Here is a 22,713-nt window from a genome sequence, read left to right as displayed (position 1 = left end):
GCGTCCCTGCCCCGCACCCGGCCGGGCGACGTCCCTCCCTCCGCACGGCTGGCCGGCAGCAGCCCTGGAGGACACGCTGCCCGCAGCCCCTGTCTGACACCTCGGAGATTTCCTCAGCCTGATCCAGACCAAGTCAGAATCCGGGGGCCCGCTCCATCGTATGGGCGCCGGGACATGTCATGGGGCGTTTCCCATTTCCCCGTTCCTTACATCCACCCCTGTGCTCGTGCTTCCACAGACCCTCCATGAACAAAGCAAGCTGCTTAATGGCTGTGCATCAAGCTGTCACACCAGTTGTGAGAATGTTTTTTAAAAAATCTCCCTGCTCATAGTGCCTACAGAAAGTTGCCAGTAAGCACAGATTCTCGTAATGTGTATACAGGGACCAGAGCGCTGACACACAGCTTCTCTCAGGTGCTGGACTCGCAGGAGGTGCTGATGATGCCCGGGGGGGTGATCTCACTCATTTACACAGTGGTGAGGAAGGAGTGGTGAGCTCCTCTAGGGAAATGGAGAGTTAAAACCGCAGTGGGGATCTCCCCAAAACAAAGGTCTGTGCAGGCATGCATGGCTGTGTTTCACTGCCTATTATTTTGTGAGGGATTGAGCGTCTGTGGTCTGGGTTAAAAATAACCCATAAAGGTTAACTTGAAAGTTTGTTTTTAATGTCGTTCATTTCAGTGATTTGGTCTTCTGTGTAGCTGCAGAATCCGAATCAGAAGTGATGGCACTACTGAAAGGGTGGCAAGCACTATCAAAATGGCAGAAAGGAACAACTGGAGGGACTGGAAACTAGACTGAAGACAAGTAATTTGTTGATATTTTATGTTCTGCTTCTGGGATGTCAACAGCCACCTGAAATTGAAGGCAGCATAAATCATATCTTGACAATTTGATCCTGCAGTCTCTTAGTACAGTCTTACCAAGCAGTTACTCACAGAAATAAAGAATTTCAGATTCCACAGCAAGTAATGAGGGAGCTCTGACTACAGCTTGCACTTTTTGTCCTCTGCTGACCAGAGGAACTTGAGTGACAGAAGTTCAAAACAAGACACTCCAATGTTACTGTTCTGTTTGTAAAAGCAGTGAATGTCCACTAAGGATAATAGTAGCCAACCGGATCTGTACAGATTCCAAATCTTCAAACCTTTAGCAGCAGTCCCTCTGGGTAACTTACCAACACAGAAGAAACTTCACACCAGCGCAAAGCCTAGCAGAAAGTGGGGAATCGGCCAAAACTTGCATTCCTGTGGACCGTCTCCAAAGAAAAAATGGTCCCTAGTCAACACAGAAAAAGGACTACAAGCACTTAAATAAGAAAATGCAAAGAGTTAACTCTAAAGGAGTTGTACTAAGGGTCGCTTTGATACACCAGTGCAAGTATGATTTGCTGTCTTCTTGTTTCAATGAGATGCAGTGCAGAAAAGAGAAAATAAAGAGAAAGGCCATGAACATGTGTTGATACCTTTAGATGGACTAATCCTGTGAAAGCAGACTTGCTTGCTGTACCTAGGAATGAGATCACTCCTGTGGGCAATTCAATTAGCCAGTCCATGCCTCAGTATCCTCTTTTGTCAAATACAGAGAAGGGAATCAATATTTCCTTATTGTGCAGAATTATGGCAAACTTGCCTTCAGTGTGCCATGCAAAGGACATTCTATGATATGGAACAAAACAAAAAAAGGATTCACAAAAAAGAACAAGCATCTGAATAATAGGAAATCGGATTGAAAGATACTGGAGTACCCTCTTCTGCTGTTCATATGGCAACTGTCAAGCAGAAGGGTGTACTTTTGGGAGAAGAAGGGGAGGAATGTGAGAAACACAATGTTCCCCAGGGTTCTTAGGAACAGCTGACTTGGGACAGGGATGAGAAGATGCTGCAGGGCTCCCAAGAGATTATAGAGCAGAAAGGAAGGAGCAAAGGAGGAAAACAGGGAGGTGTCAATCAGGACCAGCAAGTACCTGACCCTTAGAGATAAATACCCACTTCTTCCAGTGGAGCTGCCTGGTCAATACCAGCTGAATGAGAGAGGGCGATCTAGGAACAACATTGAGTCCAGATTTGAAAGAAAGCGTGTCTAAATCTCCTTTATCTGCGCATGTTTTTATCTGAGACCCAGGTCCCAAACTAAGCAACTGTAATCTTTTCATGTAATCTTTTCAAGACCAGCACTGATAAACTGAGTTTAGAAACCTAAATTTAAAGGCTGATCATTCCCAGCACTTTGACTAAAGCAAAAGCTGGGAAAAATCTTAAGCGTAACCATGGAAATGAGCAACTTTTATTTATTTACTTTTTTTGCAAAAGTAGGCTCCTTTTCTAGAGGTTTGCTTCAGGAGGAGAGCAGGTTGGTTTGTTGGAGTGTGTGTGAAGTATTTGTTCATGAAAAATGTCTGTGCTGACTCTGCTGAGAAGAAAAGGAATTAGTGCCAACTACAGTTCCTGTGGAATTCTGCTAAGAATTCAGCTAAAACCAAGCAAAGCAGCTGGCTGTTGCAGAGCAGCAAGGGCAAAGTCCTGCACTGAACCTGTAACCTTGAAAGGTAAATTCTGAACTTGTTACCCACTTGCTCAAGCTATCCTGCCACTGCACACTTCATATTTAAGACACCTCCATCACTATTTTATAAACCATTGGAGGTTACATGTGTCAATTCATGCTCTACTGTAAGAACCAGGAGGCTGAGAAGTTGACTGAATCCACACGTTAGAACCACATATTCACATATCATCACAAACAGCAACGACACGGGCAGGAAGAAGAATAGTGAGTGAGGACAAGAGAGGACGCCTACATTCAGATAAGGAGGTGGGAAAGCTGTGCAATGCATAGTCAAGATGCGGGAAGGGGAGAGCATGACTGGATGAAATGGTGGAAGAGAGCAGTTTACAATGCAGGCCAAGGCTGGGCACTGCTCTCTAAGGGGTCAGCATGCACCAACAGAGAGAAGCACAGAGGAGCATGTTCGATTTGGCAAGTCTTCCAGCTGTTCCCTGTCTCCCTCAGTCTATGCTTACAACTCAGATACATTTGGCATTGGGCGGATATGAAAGTGCTACAGGAATGGCAGCTCTTTCATATAATTTGCCCATGAGCTTCCTCTTCATTGTGCCAAGGAGAAGGCGGACAAAGCTTTGGCTGCTTGCTTTACAGAACTAGTCTGACAGCTGGGCAAAAGGAAGCTGCAGAGAGCCCATCGTGCTTGCAAAACCTCCAGCAGGAGGAGTTTTAGATGGTTCAAAGAGAGCACTCAAACAAAAACCTCCCACAGCCTGAAATTCAGCTCATCCTAATTGAGCACTAACTGCAGGCCTTCAAGAAAAAAGAATCCTTTCCTCCAGTCAGTACTGCTCTGAACATAGCAGAGACCAGAGCAGTATTTACAAATATGTATGTGAGATGTGCGGTTTCACGGTCTCTAACTACTGCTTTAAAGACAGCAGGTAAAATTAGCTTTTGGTTGCAGACACCATTTAGAAGCAGGACATTGTAGCAGCCTTTGGGCTAAATTTTGATACCCTAAATTTGAATAATATGCTGCTTTTGTTCTTCTTCGTACTAAGTTTCAAATCAATTTACAAAGGAACTCAAATCTTTGTGTTACAAAGAGACTTAGGCATGGGTGGTGACATAAAGTGGAACCAGGAGCTGAATGAGGTCTCTTGTACCTGAATCCCTTTCCCTGGTTACTAGACACCACTGCTCCCATTTGCTGCTGTTCTACTCTAATAAACACAGGTATTTTAAAGCATATCAAGAACCAAGGGTATGATGCAGTAACAGAGCCAAGCCCACCTCATGGCTCACTGCCACTGACCTGCCCTGGCTTGCTTGCCATTACTCAGCTGGTGGCTCTGGGGCTCATTGGAGTTTAACTTGACGAAGCAAGGAGAACATTTTTCTGCTGAGTTAGTGAGCTGAATAGGTTCAGTGAGCACCAGAGCCAGCTCAAGAGACTGGGCCACTTATGGCTGGGAACAGTAACAGCCGGACAGGAACAGCTGCACCTTTCAACAGCCGCAGATTCATAGATGAGCTTGACAGCGTTGTCAAACCACACACAGAGTCTTGCAATCTTCCCTTTTGTACTTCAGATACCAGATTCAATGATGTCAGCCACTGTAAAGAGTTCCACTCAGAAGCGGGACACTGCTGAAGACTAGTTAACTAAAGGCTGACCTGCATTGTTTGGGTTAGTAGAAAGGGACTAGAAATCAAATCCTCTTGGAAGGTAGGAATTCCAGGGTCATCAGTCCAGGTGGAAAGATTGGAAAATAAAGATTTTAGTATAGTTTAGGTCATTCCCAAGAAGCTGCTTTTCTGATATATCTTATCCACTGCAAGCCAATCATCCCAGTTACTCCTGTTATTGCTGGATAGGAATGGTCTGTGGCAAGGAGGCTTTACAGGTAGCAGTTGATTCATTTAATTACAGATATACATATTTTCTGCCTCTAATTGAAATGCTGTCCAAGCACACAAGTAGAGTTTGCCTATTTAAAGGCAGTCCATTTGACCCAGATAACTGCTATTCCCTCTCAAGACAAAAACTCTCCTCACATTCTTTTTAAAGTTCTTTCATGTTGCAAGCTCGATGCAACACCCAGAGGTACAAAAGTTTTAACAAAAATATATTAAACAAGGACTGTAAGATCTATCGTACTTGACACTGAGAAACAAAAATAAAAACAACTGACCCTGAGACATTCTAGGACTTAGCAGAAAAAGAATTGTCTTCTACCCCAGCTTTTGAAAATCACATTTAAAAAACAACCAGCTCAGAACTTACCTCTATGTGATGCTTGACTTAAAAAGATGCCTAGAAGAGGTCTTGTACAATAATGTTACGCACTGGAAGGTTTACACAGAACTTAAATGGAAAGAATTATTACCAGCATTCAGAGAAAATTACTGTTTCATTACTTTCCGGTTTCCTTCCAATCGGTACTTTCCAGCCACTGCCAGTCCACTGTGTTGCTTTAGGAGTATCTTTCAACTAAGTTCCCAGTGGAGCATCTGATATTTTTCCAAGAAAAGCTTTTGAGACGCTGAACGAACAGTCCTTTCAGTACAATCCCTGTGCCCAACAACTTTCTACATAAAAGCCCTCATTATGAATTTTGAGTCAGTGGGGTTTTCTCAGTCAGTGTGTATTGCTGATCAGGCTTTCTTGACCTAGAATTGGTATTTCCCATATAGTTTGCATGAAGTCCTGAAGCACATTCAAATGCTGTGCAGGCTAATGACTACAAAAGAAAAAAAAAAAAAACAAAAGAAAATCACATTAAAAAATTTGATTCGGAATTGGCAACTCTGTAACCTCTCCCTTAGCTGCCATCTCATTAACATATTTGTTGAAAAGCCTTTTCTCTGCTTCATTACATAATTTGTGTTACAAAATCCAGATAAACACTCATTATTCCCAGCTCTAAATAATGGCTCATTGGGCTTCCTTTTTCTTCTTCTTCTTCTTTTATTTTCCCAGAGAAAAATGGGGGACAGAAGGGGCTTGTTTGGAAGGGAAATGAACAACACCAATTTCTGAGTAACATCTGGGACATCTGTTGTGTATGACATTATGATACATTATGCAAATACTAGTGAATGAGTCTTCCCAATACCTCTGCAAAGTAGAAGAATTAATGTTATTGTCCCCATTTTACAGACTAGGAAGGTCAGTTCATATTTTCTGCATCTCCTGTATCTCGTTGTTCCACACCGGGCAGGGTCTACGACATCAGAGAAGAGCCGCTTGTGTCATACTGCTGTAAGGGATCAGTTGTAGTAGCAGGTGCAAGAAATGCTAGGCCTTCCATCAGAAAATCCTGAAGATACTGGTATTGGCATTGAAAAGAAAACGTGAAGTTCTGTTCCTTTTTCTCTCTAACTTATATTTCTTCTAAAGTTCCCTATGTAAAAAAGTAGAGTTGTATGACCCCCAGCTGAGGTCTGGTGACCGGCAGGACCTGCTTCACCTGGGGCCTCTAGTGCTGTTAGTCAATCCCAACCATGACAGAATATCACCAGGGAGAAAAAGAAAAGCTGGTTAAGGCAGGGTGGAGGTTTCACCTTGCACATACTTAGATAGCCTGAAGTGGTCCGAGGGTCAGTGGGGAAAGAGTGGGGCCTGGGAGTCTGCTGGGGCAAGGCTGAGCAGCCACGTTGTGGGGCTTGGTGAGGTGACGCTGGAGGACCAGCACTGGGTTTCTCCCCCGTGGTGGTGGTGCGTAAATATTTCCTCTCCGCTAGCTGGCTGTTTTTGTCTGAGTGGGACAGCATTGCCCCAGGGAGGCCAAGGTGGGTTTGTGAGGCTGGATCCTACCAAGACCACCACTCCAGAGGTGGAGGGGGCTGCAGCGTGCCCCTGCTCTCCCTGCTCACTGCAAACCAGCCCTGTGGCCTGTCAGCCTGGATGGCTGAGACAACAATGGCTGTGGTGACATCAGCCGGGCAAGGGCTGTGGCTGAGCAGGCACCAGCTGTGGTGGGCCACAGTGCAGCTGCCAGCAGAGCCCGCTGTCCCAAGGCAGCCCTCCTGGGTTTGGACCGCAGCACTCGAGGGTTTCCATGGTGCTTGCTCCTGCCCAGACTGCGACCTGGTAGACTGCAATGTTATGGTTATCAGTAAAGTACCATCGAAGGTAAGTTCACAGGCAGGGCTGCCATGCTCCCTGCAGATTCCTCTGTGGACAGGTGCTGGTGCTACACCTGCGCAACACACAGCACAGGTGCTGGGCAGGAAAGGGCTATGGGGCCCGAGGGCTCCCCACAGCCATTGCCACTCCAGGCGCGGAGGGGAGATGGTGGCCGGAGGGCTCCCTGTGGCCCTCTTGGGGAAGCAGTGACGAAGACAGTGTCTTGCTATCTCTCACATCCCTGAGGCGCTGGCAGGCGGGCGGCCTGCCACAGCCTGCTGCTTCCCTCCTCAGGGAGCCACGGGCTCACTTGGCTCCTTGGCAGGCAGTGGGTGGGAGGGTGTGGACATAGAATCAGAATAGTTTGGGTTGGAAGGGACCTTTAAAGGCCATCTAGTCCAACCCCCTGCAATAAGCAGGGACATCTTCAACTAGATCAGGTTGCTCAGAGCCCCGTCCAGCCTGACGTGGCTGGGTGTTGGGGGGTAGAGGCTGGCTGGGTCAACCAGCCCTGCTGCAGTGGGGCAGAGGACTGCTTCAGGCAGCTCCAGGCAGCAGCCCTGCCTGCTGCATAAACCAGCTACTGTAAATTAAGCTTATTTGGGAAAGAAGGAAACTGACACTCTGTAGTTCCTCTAAGGACTAGTGAACTAATCTGTATGTGGAACTTGCACTAAAAACTAATACTTGTCTGGCAATGCTGCTGTTTCTCCTTTAAAGAATTTTTGGCTAAGCAGCTGTTTGGGGTGGAGTTAGTGCAACAGAGGCTTTCAGTTTCGTTTTTTTTTCCTCTCTGCTCTCAGAAGAAAGGATATCCAGCAGAATAAAAAGAAAAATAATGACAGAAGACAGCAGGTTCTGCAAAAATTGGTAAGAGATCTTTCTCCCTCTCCACCCCTACAAAGTGTGGGGATTTCAAGAGTTTTCTAGGATTCTCCTTAGTGTTATCTAGGTCTCCTGTAACAGGGGGAGAAGGGGAAGAACCACACGACAGATGGGGTGTATGCTAGCCATTGAGTACTAAACAAACATATTTTGTATGATTTTCGTATTTCCAGATTGCTGCTTTCTTGCTACTTTGCTGAGGAGAGGTTTCTTCCACAGCCCTCTCCTATGCTGCATGTTCTCTTTTTACATAATAGCACTGTGGGTAATTTTGCAGTATCTGGCAGAGGAGTCAGTGCATGGACCATGCCAAACCCAGCAGCTGCCTCAGTTTTTCCTCATGGCTTATGTTTCCTTCTGTTGCTATATTTGCAGTTAAGTGATAAAATATTCATTTTTTCAGGGTAATTGGCCATCTCTCATTGAATAGAATGCTGAAAAGGCCCATGAGGATAGCGTAGCTTGGTGTGTCTCAACTAGTAGCTAGGCCATTGGGCAAATTATATGAATGAAGACTGTGAAGCACTGCAATTAAAAAAAAGAGTCAAACTTAGAAAGGTTAAACACGAGGTTAACCTCAATTGAGGTTAGCCTCAATTTTATTTGGTCACAAAGAAAAACTAATGCTTAGCCTTGCACAAAGAGAGCCTGTGCATTATGTTCTAAAAGGTTGTAGGGGATGCTTTGAATAAAGCAGTTGCTGCACACTGATCAGACTCCTTGGCAGACCTACTTTGCCTAAAACTTCTGATAGATGCCTCTAACCAATTCTTAAAAACTCTGGTGACAGAGATGACACATTCCCACAGGAAATCCATTCCATTGCTTATCCATCATGATCATGAGAAGCTTCTCCTCATGTCTAAAGCAGATTTTCTTGAGGCAACTTCTCTAAGAAAATTAGAAGAGTTCACTGCCCCAGGGCTTTTTTGCTGTGGCTGCTCTGTCTTGGGGCTGGGCTGTTCGTGATTTATGTAGCCTTATCCTGGCCATTCCCTCCACATTGAACAACCAGCACATATGTTGGGCAGACTGGTTCTGTGGCCCAGACATGATGTCAGAGTTTGGAACAAAGACTAGTGTGGAAAGCCCAGATGGCATCAACTGTTCTGCCTCACACATCTCCTCAAAGTAGCAGAGCTGGAGGTGTACATGTCCTTTCAGGCAGTCTTCCTACTCTTGTAGGCCAGAAAGGTTGCATGGGCTTACCTCCAGCTGCCATGTCCTAAGGACCATCACTCTCTTGTGTCAGGCATCAGTACCTCCTGCCGCAGGGTCCTGGACCCAGTGCTGTAAAGGCTTTGAAATGACAGGGATACACCTCACCTACTGTTGCCTGGTGCATTAATGTCTCTGAGTCTGAAGTGAGGGCAGTGAGGTAGACACCCTAAGATGGGTCCCGTGGGATCAAGGTCCCAGACCCGGCTGGCAGAGGAAGTCAGAAAATCAGCTGGTGTACACGTCAGTCATCCTGAAGCTGGTTCAAGGCAAGCAATGGAAGTTTTAGACTGCTTAAGGTTTGCACCTGGGAGCTTCTTCAGGAGGTCTTACCTAAGCCCTGTTGAACTGTATCTCAATTCTTGTCACTAATGTTGTGAACACATCAATTATTAAAATCAAATAAGTGATTTCCCAATAAACTTAAGTGGCCCTTCCTGAACCCACTGAGCATAGTGACATCTGTGTATCTCAGCTCAGCGGTAGCCTTCATCTGAACAGAGCAGCTGCTCGGCTGGGCTACCTTAAATTGGTCCGCTGGAAGCCAAAGAGCTGTAAATCTTGTGATGCCTTAGATGACACCCAGAAGAGGGGCCCTTCTTTTCTTTCCACATCTGTAAACAATGTAAACAACAGCTGCAGCTTTTCCTGAAACAATTTTTAGACAAATATACCAGGAGCCTCTAGCAGCTGCCCTGTCCCTTTCAGAAATATTCCTGGTAATATGGCAGGACAGAATGAGTAACAGAATTCAGTCTCTAAATGTCTCATTAAGATGAATCAGAAAGACAAATACCTATTTCTAGTTTTTAGGGACAAACTAGTTGAATTGTAACCAGTTGTACTGGGTCTGGCTGGGATGGAGTTAATTTTCTTCATAGCACACATAACACACATAACATAACACACCCTTACGGTGCTGTGTTTTGTATTTGTGGCTAAAATGGTGTTGATTGATAACAGATCAGTGTTTTGGCTTTTGCTGAACAGTGCTTGCACAGTGTCAAGGTTTTCTCTTTCTCCCCATGCTGCCCCTGCCCCCAGTGAGTAAGCTGGGGGTGAGCAAGAGTTTGGGAGGGGACACATCCGGGACAGCTGACCCCAACTGACCAAAAGGATATTCCATACTGTATAACCTCATGCTCAGGAATAAAAACTGCATTAGAGGAAGAACAGGGTTGGGGCTTTTTTTTTGCCTCCAAGGTGGCTATTGTTCAAAGACTGGTTGGGCATAGGTATGCCTGTGGGAGGTGGTGAGTGATGTCATTTGCTTCACTTGTGTGTCCCCCCCCATCCCTTTCCTTCAAGTATTAAACTGTCTTTATCTCAACCTACAAATTTTCTCACTTCTGTTCTTCCTATTTCCCCCCCCGTCCCACTGTGTGTGCGGTGGGGTGGTGGTGAGTGAGCAGCTGTGTGGGTGCTTGGCTGCTGGCCAGGGTCAACCCACCACACCAATTCATTTACTCTTCTCTCTTTCCTATTTATGTGCTCGGTAGTAAACGAGATGTGTCTGCTGCCAATTTCTCCCTCCATGAGGCCCACTGCTTGCGGTTTCTCACTCTCTGTCCAGAATGTGATGAACCAGTTGCCCAAAAGGATATGAAAGACCATCAAACAGAAGCACACAAGCAGGTGAGGAACGCTACACATTCTTCAGGGTTTTCTTGCAAATAGCAAAAAGGTCTGCCAGCCCTCAAGTAGTATGTTCATGGTACTGTGCTCCATATTAACTAGATTTGAAGTTGTGTAATTGTTTGACCAGAAAATCTGTAAGGGTCTGATATGACCCTTCAGGCCTGGTTACAGCACCTTTTGATCTTATTGCACACTCAGCTTAAGAAAATAAAGCTTCCACTGTGATATCTCAATTCCACAAATTACAGATCAGGTATGGATACGCGATCCTAGTGCTTGTGAATTAGCCAGAGCATGCAAGTTAAATGATTTGATTAGAGGAAGACAGACAGTACCTGATCTGACATAAATCTTGCTTGTACAAAGCTATGACATCAATGCACTTTTTTAACAAAACTGAATGGGCAGAGTAAATTTATCAGCTCTTCATATAGTGAGGCAATAGCATTTTTAGTATAGCATTAAGAATCCTGTAGCTAGAGGTACTATGTTGAAGCATGAATACACAGGCATGACTTTTTATTCTGTCTTACTAGTTTCATTGTTTTAGCAATTCCATTGATTTCAGTTACTTAACAGAACACCTGAGTAGCTCTCATGGCAAACCTATAGAAAACTAGCATACCTCCTATGTTTTTAGAGGGGCTATTATAATTTAGATTAGCTCAATATCAGACCTATATTTTTAAGTTAAACCTCAGTCAAAATTTTGAATACATACTCTTTATTTCACATCACACTTTGCATTTCACATGGGCATCTCTGAGAAATGGATCCTCGCACAGAATGACAGCTTCCTGCAGATTCATCAGATATCTGTTTTCCTCAAAATCTCATCAACACAGCTCAGGCCTGACAGAGAAACAAAAATTCACCAACAGCTTGTCAATGATTGGGATGAAAATGACAGGAAGATCATCTCAGCAGCTTGAAGTTGTATTGACATATTAAAGCACTAACCATCCTCCTATGCTCCCAATTAACTGCTGTATGTTTTGCTTGCAGGTCAGATGTAATCTTTGCCACCAAAGGATGCAGCAATACCAGTTGGAGCATCATGAGGTAAGTATGGAGTGCAGTACTTTTTACCTTCTAGGATGACCCCTTTGACCAGCCACCAAGAGTCATACTAATGGGTTAAACAGCAAAAACATGTAAATCCCTGACTCCTAATCCTGGACCATGAAGAAACTTAAACCTCTCAACAGTTGCAGTGTTTTGGCATACCTTTTCCCCCTTGTAAATAAGTATAGCCCATGGTGGTTGCCCATCCAGTTGTGATGGGACACTCTGTTCCAGGAGATAATTTATTACTTTCTCATCCTTGGCACCTCAAGCTGATGTTCTCTGAGGGCTTCTCAAAGACATTTCTGTCCTGCCCCCACACTCATATTACCTGCTTGTCCAAAGGAGTGGTTATACAAAGCAAGAGTCAAGGAAACAGCTAAGGAGGAGATAGACAAAAGAATTGGCAGAGGCTGGGAAGTGACAGCAGCCTGTCCATGCTAGCTGTAGTCTAACCATTTCAAGGAACCAAAGCAGTGAAGACACAGCAGGCTTCCCCTGGTGGTGGTAGCTGAGGTACTGGAATTTTCTAGGTGGGCTTGTGCTCTGTTGCTAACCTGTACTGACACAGAACATCTTCACTGCTATTGATTCCCATTTTGCCTTATATTGCCAAAATCATCCTAAATTAAGGATAGCTTAGGTGAACTCCTAAGACAGCTAAGTCTGCATTTGGTTGTGTAGATACCCCTTAAGGAGTGCATTCTTAAACAGTCACTCATTGCTCTCACCCAATGCCCTCTTTTAGTATTGATAGAAAATTTGCAATAATTTCCTCTATTCATGTGCAGACCAAGGAATGCCAGAAACGAGCAATGAAATGCAAGATCTGTGAGCTTGAAATGCCCTTCAATAAACTGCAGGAACACCTGAACACCTGTGCCAGCCGAACAGAGTGGTGTTTGGAGTGTAATAAGTACATCATGTACAAAGACCAGAACAAACACAAAGATATTTGCCAGAACAGTGGTCTGTCCTATCATAAGGATGTGAACTTTCAAACCAGTGAAGCATCCACTAATGCAACATTTATTTGCCCCACTGGTAAGCAAAATTTCTCATTGTCATGGACTGGGTCAACTCTGTTAAATCTCAATGAAAATTCTCCTGCCTTCTCTACAATTCTCAGTAATCCAGGCTGGAGGGGATTGTTGTTTAACCAACCACAGTGAAAGGGCCAAGTGTTACTTTCTATTATGGTGGTTATTGTAAAGCCAGAGTGGTTCCACTGACTGGTAGCTCATTGGCCATGTTATTTTATGCCTCCCTTATATCCTAGAAGTGAAATTCCTTCTGTCAGAAAATAAGTGTAACTTCTTCCTCTATTTGTCGCACAGGAGAAAATATGATTTAGAATTTCCTCCTACTTCATATATAAAGCCACTGATGCATACCTTGATTTCTTGAAGTTGAGAGCTGCTTTATTAGGCCTAAGGTATTGGACAGAGTATGTCAAGACAAAAAAATTCATTAATTCTGTCAATGATTCCAGAAAAGAACAGGCATCAGTAGGTGCAGTGGTTGGCAAAATAAACTACAGATAGCAAAACCTCCTAGCAACAGAATTAGCTAGGCCACAGTAGGAGTGAGGCACCTTGAACCACAAAACATGGGCCTGGAGTGGAATTTCAAATATCCTGAAGTTTGTGAGAAGGGATGGTGGATTGGTTTTAGATGGGGCCAGAAGCAAAATGTAGTCACAGCTCTAATTCCTTCTTGGCCAGTGGAATCAGCATTCTGTGTTTCTCTAGAACCAGTGACCGCAAGTGGATCTGAGCAGCCTGTCTAGATGACTAGTGTCAGTACTGTGTTTCTCTCATTTTTTTTTCCTTCTGAAGGTACTGGTGGCAATCTTTGTCGGAAGTGCAATAAGTCATTCCCAGATGACCAATACTCCCAACATCTGGTAAGCACATTTGAAATTGAACAAGGGAATGGCCTGTCCTTAATTTCCAGCCAGGTTATTTCTCTGAAAAGCTATATATTGGGTAAGAAAGGGCAGTGTGTCTTGGCTCTTCAAACTATGATTTCATGATATAATGTATTCAGCTGAAGCATCACTGTGAGGTGGTGTTCACTGTCCCTCCCCATGACTCATGTCTGTTGCAAATCACAACATAACCACACAGCTGGGTGTAATGCCAATCTTCACCTCATTATGCATGCTCTCTTTTAACAGAATAAATGCAGTGCAGCCCATGAACTGACAAAAGTTCTTGCTGGCCAGTCAACTTCAAAACTCATCAGTGATCCACCACAGTCTTCTTCCTCCCTGGCTCCCTCTTCCTGCTCTGAGAATGCAGTGGTGTGGAAAGATGTCCGTCCCAAAGGCAAAGGAAGGGACCAGCCATTGACGTCCAAAACCATGCTTAAGCCCCCAAAGAACAAAAAGATTGGCTTTCCCTCTCCCACAAGAGGCGGGCTTTCCACATCACCTCAAGCTCTTAAAGACACCCAGTCTTTTGACATGCTGGTGACCTGTGCCCATTGCAACATTCTTCTGCCGCTTCCAACCCTTTGGAAACATGAGGTGAGAAGTGAGACATTGGACTCTGCCTCCTACATGCAAAGGGCCATACCTACAGAGTCACTACTTATGTCCACACTGCCTGGGGTCTGAGTGCCCATTTCTGGATTCCATAGCTTCTTGAAATGCTGGCCATTGAAATGCAGGAACAGTCTCTGTAAATCATGGAATTTGTTAATTCCATTGGCTATTTATGCTCACATCTACACAAACAAGATCCATTGCCTGTAGTCTGCTTGAGTTTTAGGAAAATAATAACCATGACTCGCACCATTAATTTTAAACTCAAATCCTGGAAAGTCTTCAGCAACTGTCCTTATTTGCTGAAGGCTGATACTGTTCCTGCTAAGCAAATAGTATGATTATATCTCAGCTGCATCAGAGATGGAGCTCTAGCTAATTTTCCATCCCAACAAAGGGGCCCAGTTACCTCCCTACTGAATATGATTGCATGTTGAATACAATGTTAAAATCTCCTCTTATATGACTGTTACTTATTTTTCTAGATCAAATGTCTACGTTTGACATCTTTGAAAAATGCTAGGATGAAACAAAAATCAAACCATGGAGAAAAAGGTACTGCAGAATTTCAGAAATTTAGAATATAATTAATCATTCAGGATTATTCTACATTGGGTTAATAGGAACGATGGGATATTTTGCAGAGGAAGTGCATCTAGAAAAGCTAATACTTGGAATATCACAAAGCTCTTTAGCTTCCAACTCACAGTGGGTTCCCATGAGGTTGCATTAAGCAAGCATTGCTTCACAGCCAGTATGTTTTCACTCTCTTGACTCAAAGTAACACATATTGTGCCTCTCAAATTATGCTACTATGCACAGTGCAGTACCTTCCCTACTGTAAGCAGAGATCAGCACAAAAGATTTCACAGAAGAGATGTTCTGTCCCAGGTCTGTCTGCTCCACACTGAATGGAGAGTTAAAGAATACTTTTGGAAGACAAGAAGTAAAATTATTTTTTCTCCATAGTAAAAACTGCATATTCAGTAGAAGCATTGATATAATTATGCCAGACAATACCTCCAGTTGAGCTTGCACTGATCCATATAGGCAGTCTCTGTCCTCACTCTGTTGCAGACAGGCTGTGAATCTTAACACTTCCCTCTTTGCTAACATCCCCCTCTGCTTTTCAGTTCCTAAGCCGTATCGTTTCCTCTCAGTCCAATTAATTAAGTGAAACTGAAAGCAGTTGTTCTCAAGCTGTCCTTTTTCTACTTGGTTCAGTAAATGAGGTATTACTTCTCCCTGTAAAACTTTCCTCTCCTGGTAAATTAAAGAGAGAGCACCAAAGTGAGAAATAGGAGGTTTGTCTAGTTTTGAATTACAGGACTCTAGTCTTGAAATAAAAGTAAGTACATGGTAATTACACGGATTATTTGACTTGCATTGTGGTTTTTTTATATTGTTCAACTGAGTGATGACATAGGAAGGCTGTAAAACTGAAACTTTAAAACACTCATAACTGGGCTTTGTTTTGCAGAAGACTCTTTCCACAGCACTCATTATTAAATCTGGAAATAGAGGGACATCTTCAGATTGAAGCTTCGCTCAGCTTTAGCAAAAGGCACTGAAAGTGTGATAGCTTTATCAACAAATAAAAGTGACTTGCTACTCTGGATCAAGAACAAAGAGTGACTCAGAGTTTTCCTTATCAAGAGAGGCATTTAAAAGGTTTCACCAGCAAATTGTAAAAGTGATGGGGGCTCGACAGCTGTTGCCATTTCAAATATTTCTGTATAAGCTTGCCTTAGGAATGTACTTTTTCCACCCACTTCAGCAAGGAGAGCAGCTTATTTAAAAATGTTTGTTCTGGAGGAGAGAAGGAAAAAAGGAATTCAGAATTCCTTGTCCTGTTGAGCACCACCAATTCCCCTTGCCCTCACTGAGAGCTGAGACCTTAGTGTTTTTCAGGGCATGGCCCAGTGAAATTAAAAAACATTAAATCCTGCTCTTCTTCACTGAACCACTGAACCTAGGGCTAGCACAAACAGCTTAGTCTTGGGAGATTGCAGACACATCCAAGGATAACTGAGGGTGTTTATCTTCTGATACAGAAATGGAAATTGATAGAGCCCAATGGTGGAAAAGTTAAACGTGAAGTGTGAGTGGATGTTTTATGCTAATGTCTGTGAACATTTGTGAAGCAGTCTTTGCTGCTTGGCGTCTTACATCAATAAACACTAAAACATGTTAACGGAACAGTTTTACTACAAGGTGCCATTTTCCTCTCATCCACCTTTAGCAGTGTTCAATCTTACAAGCTGATGGCTGGAACTAATGTACATATGCTGACCTATAATTTGAGTAACATCTTACTTCTCAGATCCAAACTTGTTGGTATCTGCACCATTTATGCACAAGCACACATGGGATGCGAAGTCAGGCTGAGTTCATAAACTCTCTCAGTAATTCAGCAAGGGCCCAGGCTCATTTATGCATATTGTAGGCACATCCAACATATCAGGGCAGGACCGACCTGAAATGCACCAATGGACGTTCCAAGAGTAGATAACTTCCAGCCTTGTAACCACTGGGCTAGTGTCAGCATTGTGAGTGGGACAGTGGCTGGTCTGACAAGTGTTAGTGACTTCTGAGGCTCCCTTAACCTTTGCAGCATAGAGACTGTTTGTAACAATCAACAGGTTTTCCTACATGTGTTCAGACCTCATTAATCTGAATCTGAAACTCTGCTACTCAAATGCCAAGAATGCATAACTTCACTCCCTGTCTGTCCCAGATGTTTTGCTGATCAGTGTCTAGTGAATTGCATTTGAATGCAGGAGTACTCTGACCACATTTAAGAAGGGATTTTCAAACACAATCTAAGACAGCGCTCTCACTAAAGTTTATTTTAAGTTTTAAAAAAATCATTCTGAACTTCTGGTAAGCAGGTCTAACATTGAACATGGTGCTATGAAACACAATTTTCTGTATTTAGGGGCAGAGGAAAAGGCTGTGAAAGCATGTCCGTTAAAGCCTTATCACTCTATGCATAAATTTATCCTCTTTTATTCTGCACTCATTAGACTTTCACATAGTTTAGTATTCTTATTATTCTTTGATACACATTACAACAATGGACTTGATGGATGTCCACACAAGCATAAGCTCTCTCGCTCTGTTGTGTATCTTAGGGTTTGTACAGGCTCCGGCAAAGCTGGACTTACCAGGCTTCCCAGGAACTCTTTCCTTATTCTTCGAAGTCTGTTTGAAGAGAGCTGGTAAACATAACATGGTCTGAAAAGAGTCCACAAGTAAATGAGGAAAACAAGTTTGGAGACAAACTGTGTAGGCAGCTCATGCTCCACAATCTAAATCTTTATACAGAGAAAGACAGGAAAACATTTTCAGCCCTTTTGAAAAGGAACTTTGAAAGCTTTGCTGCCCAAATGCAAAGGAATATGCTTTGCACCTAGAAACAGCCCAGTTTACCAGACAGGACAACAAATAGGCAGGAACAGGCAGGTAAAGGGATGGTGCTCGCACCATCCCTGTTATCACAGGACAGCTGCGGACTAAGGCCACGCTCCGTCACGGGTTAGCCTGACAGGACAGGACAGCCATGGGGTCACATCTTGTCCTGCGAGACAGGAACCGCAGTGGCTCTGTCTGAAAAGTGTCACAAAACTTACATGAGAGCACAAGGCCAGCTTTAGCCTTACAACCCTCTTTTTCGGGGGGGTGAGGAGAAGGCCTAGCTGACTGAAGAAGTGGTATTCCCTCGCCTCCAAAAAGCACAGCAGGGCTTATTTCGGAAACCTATGCTGCAGTGTCATCGTGTGGCTGTTAGTGGTACTGGCATGAGCCACACGGCGTCATGGCGGGAGGCCGGGCCTTGAGGGCGAAGGAGAAGCGGGCGCTGCCTCGCCCGCGGCCCGTCCCGCTCCCGGGCGCGCAGCAGCGCTTCGTGGATACTCTGTCGCTCCGAGGCTACACAGACCTTGGCACTGTTACCATTCAGTAATTAGTAACTTCAGGCTCCCAGCTAGGTTAAAGACAACAGCATCCGGATAAGGAGACCAGCAAGCCAAGTGTCCAAGGACTGGAGGCACTCCTGAAGGCTTCCTGTGGCATGCTTTGGTGCCCTGTGTGCAGATAGGAGAGCTAGCTGCTAGGAGTTTGTCTCAGCAAGAAGAGAGCTGCTTGTGAGCCCCCAGAAAATATGAGCCAAGTGAAAACACCTCTCTGAAGGATCTTGAAAACACCTGAAAACGATCTGACTCCTTCCTTCTCCCAAGGCGAGGAAATGGCTGTTACAGCTACCCCAAATGTTACCCTGGTCCTGGAGGTGCTGTGCTTACCCTGTCCAGCAAGGTGACCCCGTTTCCAAGCTCTGTGAGCTCCCTGGGGACAAAACAAGGCTATTAATTTTTGCAGAATGACCTCTTTCTAAACTGCTGAGCTCTAGAGGGAGGGTAAAGAACCTGTTCATTTGCGGAGACAAAGGACTGTATGAAAGCAGCAGTGGCCTACGCTTACTGCAAATCTGAGGTCCATAAGGGATATGCATAGGGTAGCACTAAGTTAAGGGTGAGAAGCAAGCTTCCTTTCTCTTTTGCTCTCGTTGGTTTCAAAATTCCCCAGATTTGTAATCCAGTTTGATGTGAAAGTGGAAATAGCTTTGGTCACTAGATGGCAATAAAGAATCGATGTGCTCCTCCCTGTTCAACAGGGAAAGTTTGTAAGAGCTTGGTCTAGATTTGCCCTGGGAGAAAAGAACTGGAAGATACTAGAGAAACCATGAAAATAAGTGTGCAATCATTTTGCTTGGTAATGAAGATTTGTTTTGTTATTGTCTGTTTCTTAAAAAAAATTAGGTAGGTTGTATTTACCAAGCAGAAAATGATTATCAGATTAAAAGTACAATCCTGTGTAAAAAAAGGAAGCTCAGCCTCACCAGGACAGGTACTCAGAGAACATGGCATCATACTCCTGAAACACTGATGGTGTTTCAAATTCAGTGGGATTTCAGTGTTTTACCCTGAAGCTTAAGACACATTTTTATTCTTTAACAGTGGCAGGATGCAATCCATTTCTGTACAACCCTCCTGCCCTGGTAAAAGCTTCCCTACATGCCTCTCCATACATTTTTTTTTAAAACAATTTTTTGTCATAGTGAAAACTTTAATACAAATCTATGAGATACCAAAGTGAAGCACACCTCTTATTTGTCCATTTCCTAGGTGTTGTATGCTGGTGGCTTCTCCTCCACTACACTGTGTGCTTGCTGTGTGTATCTTAATTTTGCTTGAAGGTTAATCTCATTTGAAGGCAGGAGTTTTGTGTGTACAAAGATTTGCAAATGCAGCTAGCATGTCCTATTCCCATGTTCTGATTCGAAAGCAGTGTTATGGGAAGCAGAAGGAACTAAATGAAGAAATTAAACTGACACTATACCCTGCAGTGAGCTGATGGGGAGAAGCTGAATGACCTATTTTTGGATTTGCCCACTGCTGCTTCTCAGCGCTTCTGTTGCAAAGGACAATGCGGGATCTCAGTACTTATTGCTGTCTTTTATGGGACGTGGATTTTCAATAATCCAGGGGGTAAAAGCAATCTGTTAAGAGCCAACACAAGGCCCCCATACCGCTTCAAGCATGTTTAAAGAAAAAATAAGCAGCATATTTTTTACAAACCTTACCCAACTATGTAACTTGCATAGTACCTCATGATCGACAGCTCTTCATTTGCTGTTTGAAGGGCTTTCTGGGTTGCTTGAATTGAGTGACATTGGGATAAAACTTGAGAGAAACTTGAGCCCAACTACTTTTTTGATTATTTAGAAAAAAACCACAAAACCTAAACAAACTATTAGCTAGATGACCGGGACTGGTCATCTGCTATGGTATATGAACATTTTTCCCAGCAATTCAGAAAGAAATGCAGTAAAAGTGCAAGTAAACAGTGGGGGAGATTGAGTTTTAAGAGTAAATGAATTGGGTGACTGCCGGTAATTTCAGACCTGTGTATTTCTTTGATTTCAGAAAGGCACGTTTCCCGCAGTCTGCAGGCCTAGATGCTGTCTTTGCCTGGATGCGTGCAGAAGCGGTGCAGCTACTTAGATCAGTTCTTATTAACAGCTGTCAAGAACAATCTTGTTCCCTGGAAGACAAAAGAACATGTTAACAGGATAGCAGCCTTGTATATAGCTGTGCCTTCTTATGTGTCACACCATTTCGTTCTTGAAGTGTTGCTGGCAGATTCCTCCTTGGATTTAATGCAAACTCTTTAATGCAGGCCCCTTACAAGGTGTGGGTAGGGAGCAGGTTGATAAACATGCCAGTCAGTCAGGCCAACGACTTGGTTTTAAAAGAAAAATTCGATAACATTTTATTGGCTTTGTAAAAAGGTGGCATTTAATTTCTACACCGTGAAGTATAATGATAACCGTCGTGACTGATGATTGCGAAGGCTTGGCAAGCCCATGGAGGTAGTAATTGGAAAAATGTTCAAACTGGATGTTGGGAAGTTACACTTGTACCCATCAGTGTGAGAGAGGCAGCTGGAGGTCTGTGGTGAATTCTTCAGTGGCTGATCGGACTGAAGATATGCTTAGCCCTTCTCAGAGTTACCCTGAGACCAAGCCTCAGTGCAGCTTGGGTGTATCATGATAGTGCCTGGGTCCTATGAAGACAGTAATCACTGGCTGGATTACTCCGGTGAGCAGGACTGGGCACTCTGTTCTGCAACTGAATGTGAGCAGTGCCGTGGTGGTACCTGCTGCGTAAGCGTTCATGTCTGTAGGGAAAGAAAGAGAAAATCAGGCTACCCTGTCTGAATCAGAGGATGTGACTGGCTCCTAAAAGGCTTTTCCGTGTGTTTGATTATGCTGCAGTGCACGTCATGATCTAGGGAAAAATGGGGAAAGAAACTCATCAGTATTTGCAAATCAGTAGACTATGGTGAGATTAATCTCCCGGAGCTGCAGATGCCTACAGAGGAGATGGCTGCAGTGCTGTAGCTACCTCAGGTCTTTCAGACCCAACAAGGGCCCTGGGATGCAATGCTTTTGGCCCATTTTAGATGTTTACTTCAGGATGAAGCAGACTGTGTCCTGAAAGTTCCTGGTTTTCTCTATTGACTGCAAAGGGTGTCTCATTAACAAGCTCAGATGTAGACCTCTTGCATGTCTGATGAATCACACCAAAAATACTACAAACGTTTGAAAGAAGGGAACTGTTCATCTCAGTCATTTCCTAAGACCAGTCCTTTCCATGTCAAGGCAGGTGCCTTCTTAGGTAAAGCAAGGAGGAAATAAATGAGAGATGATTTATCAGTTACAGGTTAATGTGTCACTAATTATGCTTGTGTGAAGCCTTTATGACCAGAGTATGTTTGATGGGTGCTTTTCAAATCATGGTCATCCGCAAACTATTATACAGAGTGCACTGTACAATGTACTTCCTCCAGTGCAATTGGCAGAGGCTGTGCAGCCAAGTAGCATGGCTTTGCTGTTTCTGCTTTACTTCAGCCTCATTCGGTTATGTGCTTAATCAAAGAATTAATGGCAAATTTAGGATATTGGTCTGTGAGGTGCTGTGCACAGAGCTAATGGGTTGTGCATTTTGTCAGCTTTCTGCATTCATTATTTGCTTGTGGTGGATCTGACTGAGCAAGGGAATCCCTTCACACAGTTCAGGAGCATTGGTTTATGCTCACAGATGCTTGCAAATTAAAGACAAATGTCAGAAGGGGAATAACCACCATAAATATTCTATGTGGGCATCATAGCAGAAGCAGGTCTTTAGAAAGGACTTAAATACAGGTGGAGCAGGGATTTTATAGAGGAGTTGTGGGAGGGGGAAGTTAAATCATGCCTGAAGTGTCACACTGAAATGAATATGCCAGAATCTGGAGGGGGTCTCATTTTCCTAAATATTTCTTACACTGAGTGCGGACAGTCAGAGAACTCTTACCATTTGTTTTTCTTCTTTTTCTTAATGAAAGACATATAAATAATTTGCATATTTGGGGCCGTTGAAGCAGGCAGCGGCCGCAGGTGGGATGCTGATGTAGCAGTGCAGGGCACAGAGGGCTGGAGACTCCTCATAGGTGGCTCTGATGGACACAGGTGAGTTTGGGGTGACAGCACCCATTGACACCCACCGCCAGTTGTATTTTTGGAGCAGAGGTGCTAGTCCTTTCAAGGCAATAAAGCAGCTCACTATCAGGTCATAGTCTTGGTGTCATTTTGCATGCCTACAACACAAGTCATTTTAATCACTGCAGTTGGCTGAATTGACCATATGCTTTGTGAAGGGTGTCCATTGAGGTGGCTGGGGAGGACCTTGCTGAGGATTGGTCATCCTTCCCAGTGGCACAAGAACCGCATGAGGGAAAAGAGTACAGATCAGGAGGTCATTAAAGACATGTCTTAGCAAGCGTGCACAAGGGGCCTGAGTTCAGGAGGCAAGGGCAACAGCAGCTCAGATATGCCTTATTTTCAAACACTTGTCTCTGCAAACTGTGCAAGTTCTCCACATGTAGTCTAAGTGTGTCTACAAGCATGTCTCAATTTCTGAACTCTCTTTGTGTTACTTATATTTTTCTCATTGTTAAGATTTTCATCACCCCATTGTTTAGAAACATAGATATCTCTCTTACTTCTGAAACCAGTTTGCCCTAGGGCTCATAACACCACAGGAGCCTAGGGGACCCGGTGGTATGTATCTTACACACTTGGTTTCTGGGGACTGCCGGTGCAGGTGTGAATTTTGTG

General features: G+C 44.0%; 1 protein-coding gene across 2 annotated transcripts; it reads left to right on the top strand.

The window, feature by feature from the left end:
• Window positions 1–7,409: 7,409 nt before the first annotated feature.
• On the top strand, window positions 7,410–16,047 carry XAF1 (XIAP associated factor 1). 2 transcript variants are annotated; one of them, XM_072882045.1, is made up of 8 exons: window positions 7,410–7,510; window positions 10,243–10,378; window positions 11,387–11,443; window positions 12,238–12,490; window positions 13,285–13,352; window positions 13,626–13,976; window positions 14,480–14,549; window positions 15,475–16,042. In XM_072882045.1, exons 1-8 carry the CDS (start codon window positions 7,479–7,481, stop codon window positions 15,501–15,503), a joined length of 996 nt encoding a protein of 331 aa, XP_072738146.1. In that variant the 5' UTR covers window positions 7,410–7,478; the 3' UTR covers window positions 15,504–16,042. The 2 variants fall into 2 exon arrangements, with proteins under 2 accessions (XP_072738146.1, XP_072738147.1); XM_072882046.1 differs by having other exon boundaries at window positions 7,454–7,510; window positions 10,283–10,378; window positions 15,475–16,047.
• Window positions 16,048–22,713: the final 6,666 nt, after the last annotated feature.

The sequence above is a fragment of the Ciconia boyciana genome, chromosome 17, assembly GCF_034638445.1.
Source record: "Ciconia boyciana chromosome 17, ASM3463844v1, whole genome shotgun sequence".
Lineage (NCBI taxonomy): Eukaryota > Metazoa > Chordata > Aves > Ciconiiformes > Ciconiidae > Ciconia > Ciconia boyciana.
This window is presented reverse-complemented; position numbering and strand designations above follow the sequence as displayed.

Coding starts and splice junctions, on each gene's coding strand:
- XAF1 (XM_072882045.1), top strand. CDS start 7,479: ATGACAGAAGACAGCAGGTTCTGCAAAAATTG. Junction 13,353..13,625: donor ACCAATACTCCCAACATCTG/GTAAGCACATTT, acceptor CTCTTTTAACAG/AATAAATGCAGTGCAGCCCA. Junction 14,550..15,474: donor ATCAAACCATGGAGAAAAAG/GTACTGCAGAAT, acceptor TTTGTTTTGCAG/AAGACTCTTTCCACAGCACT.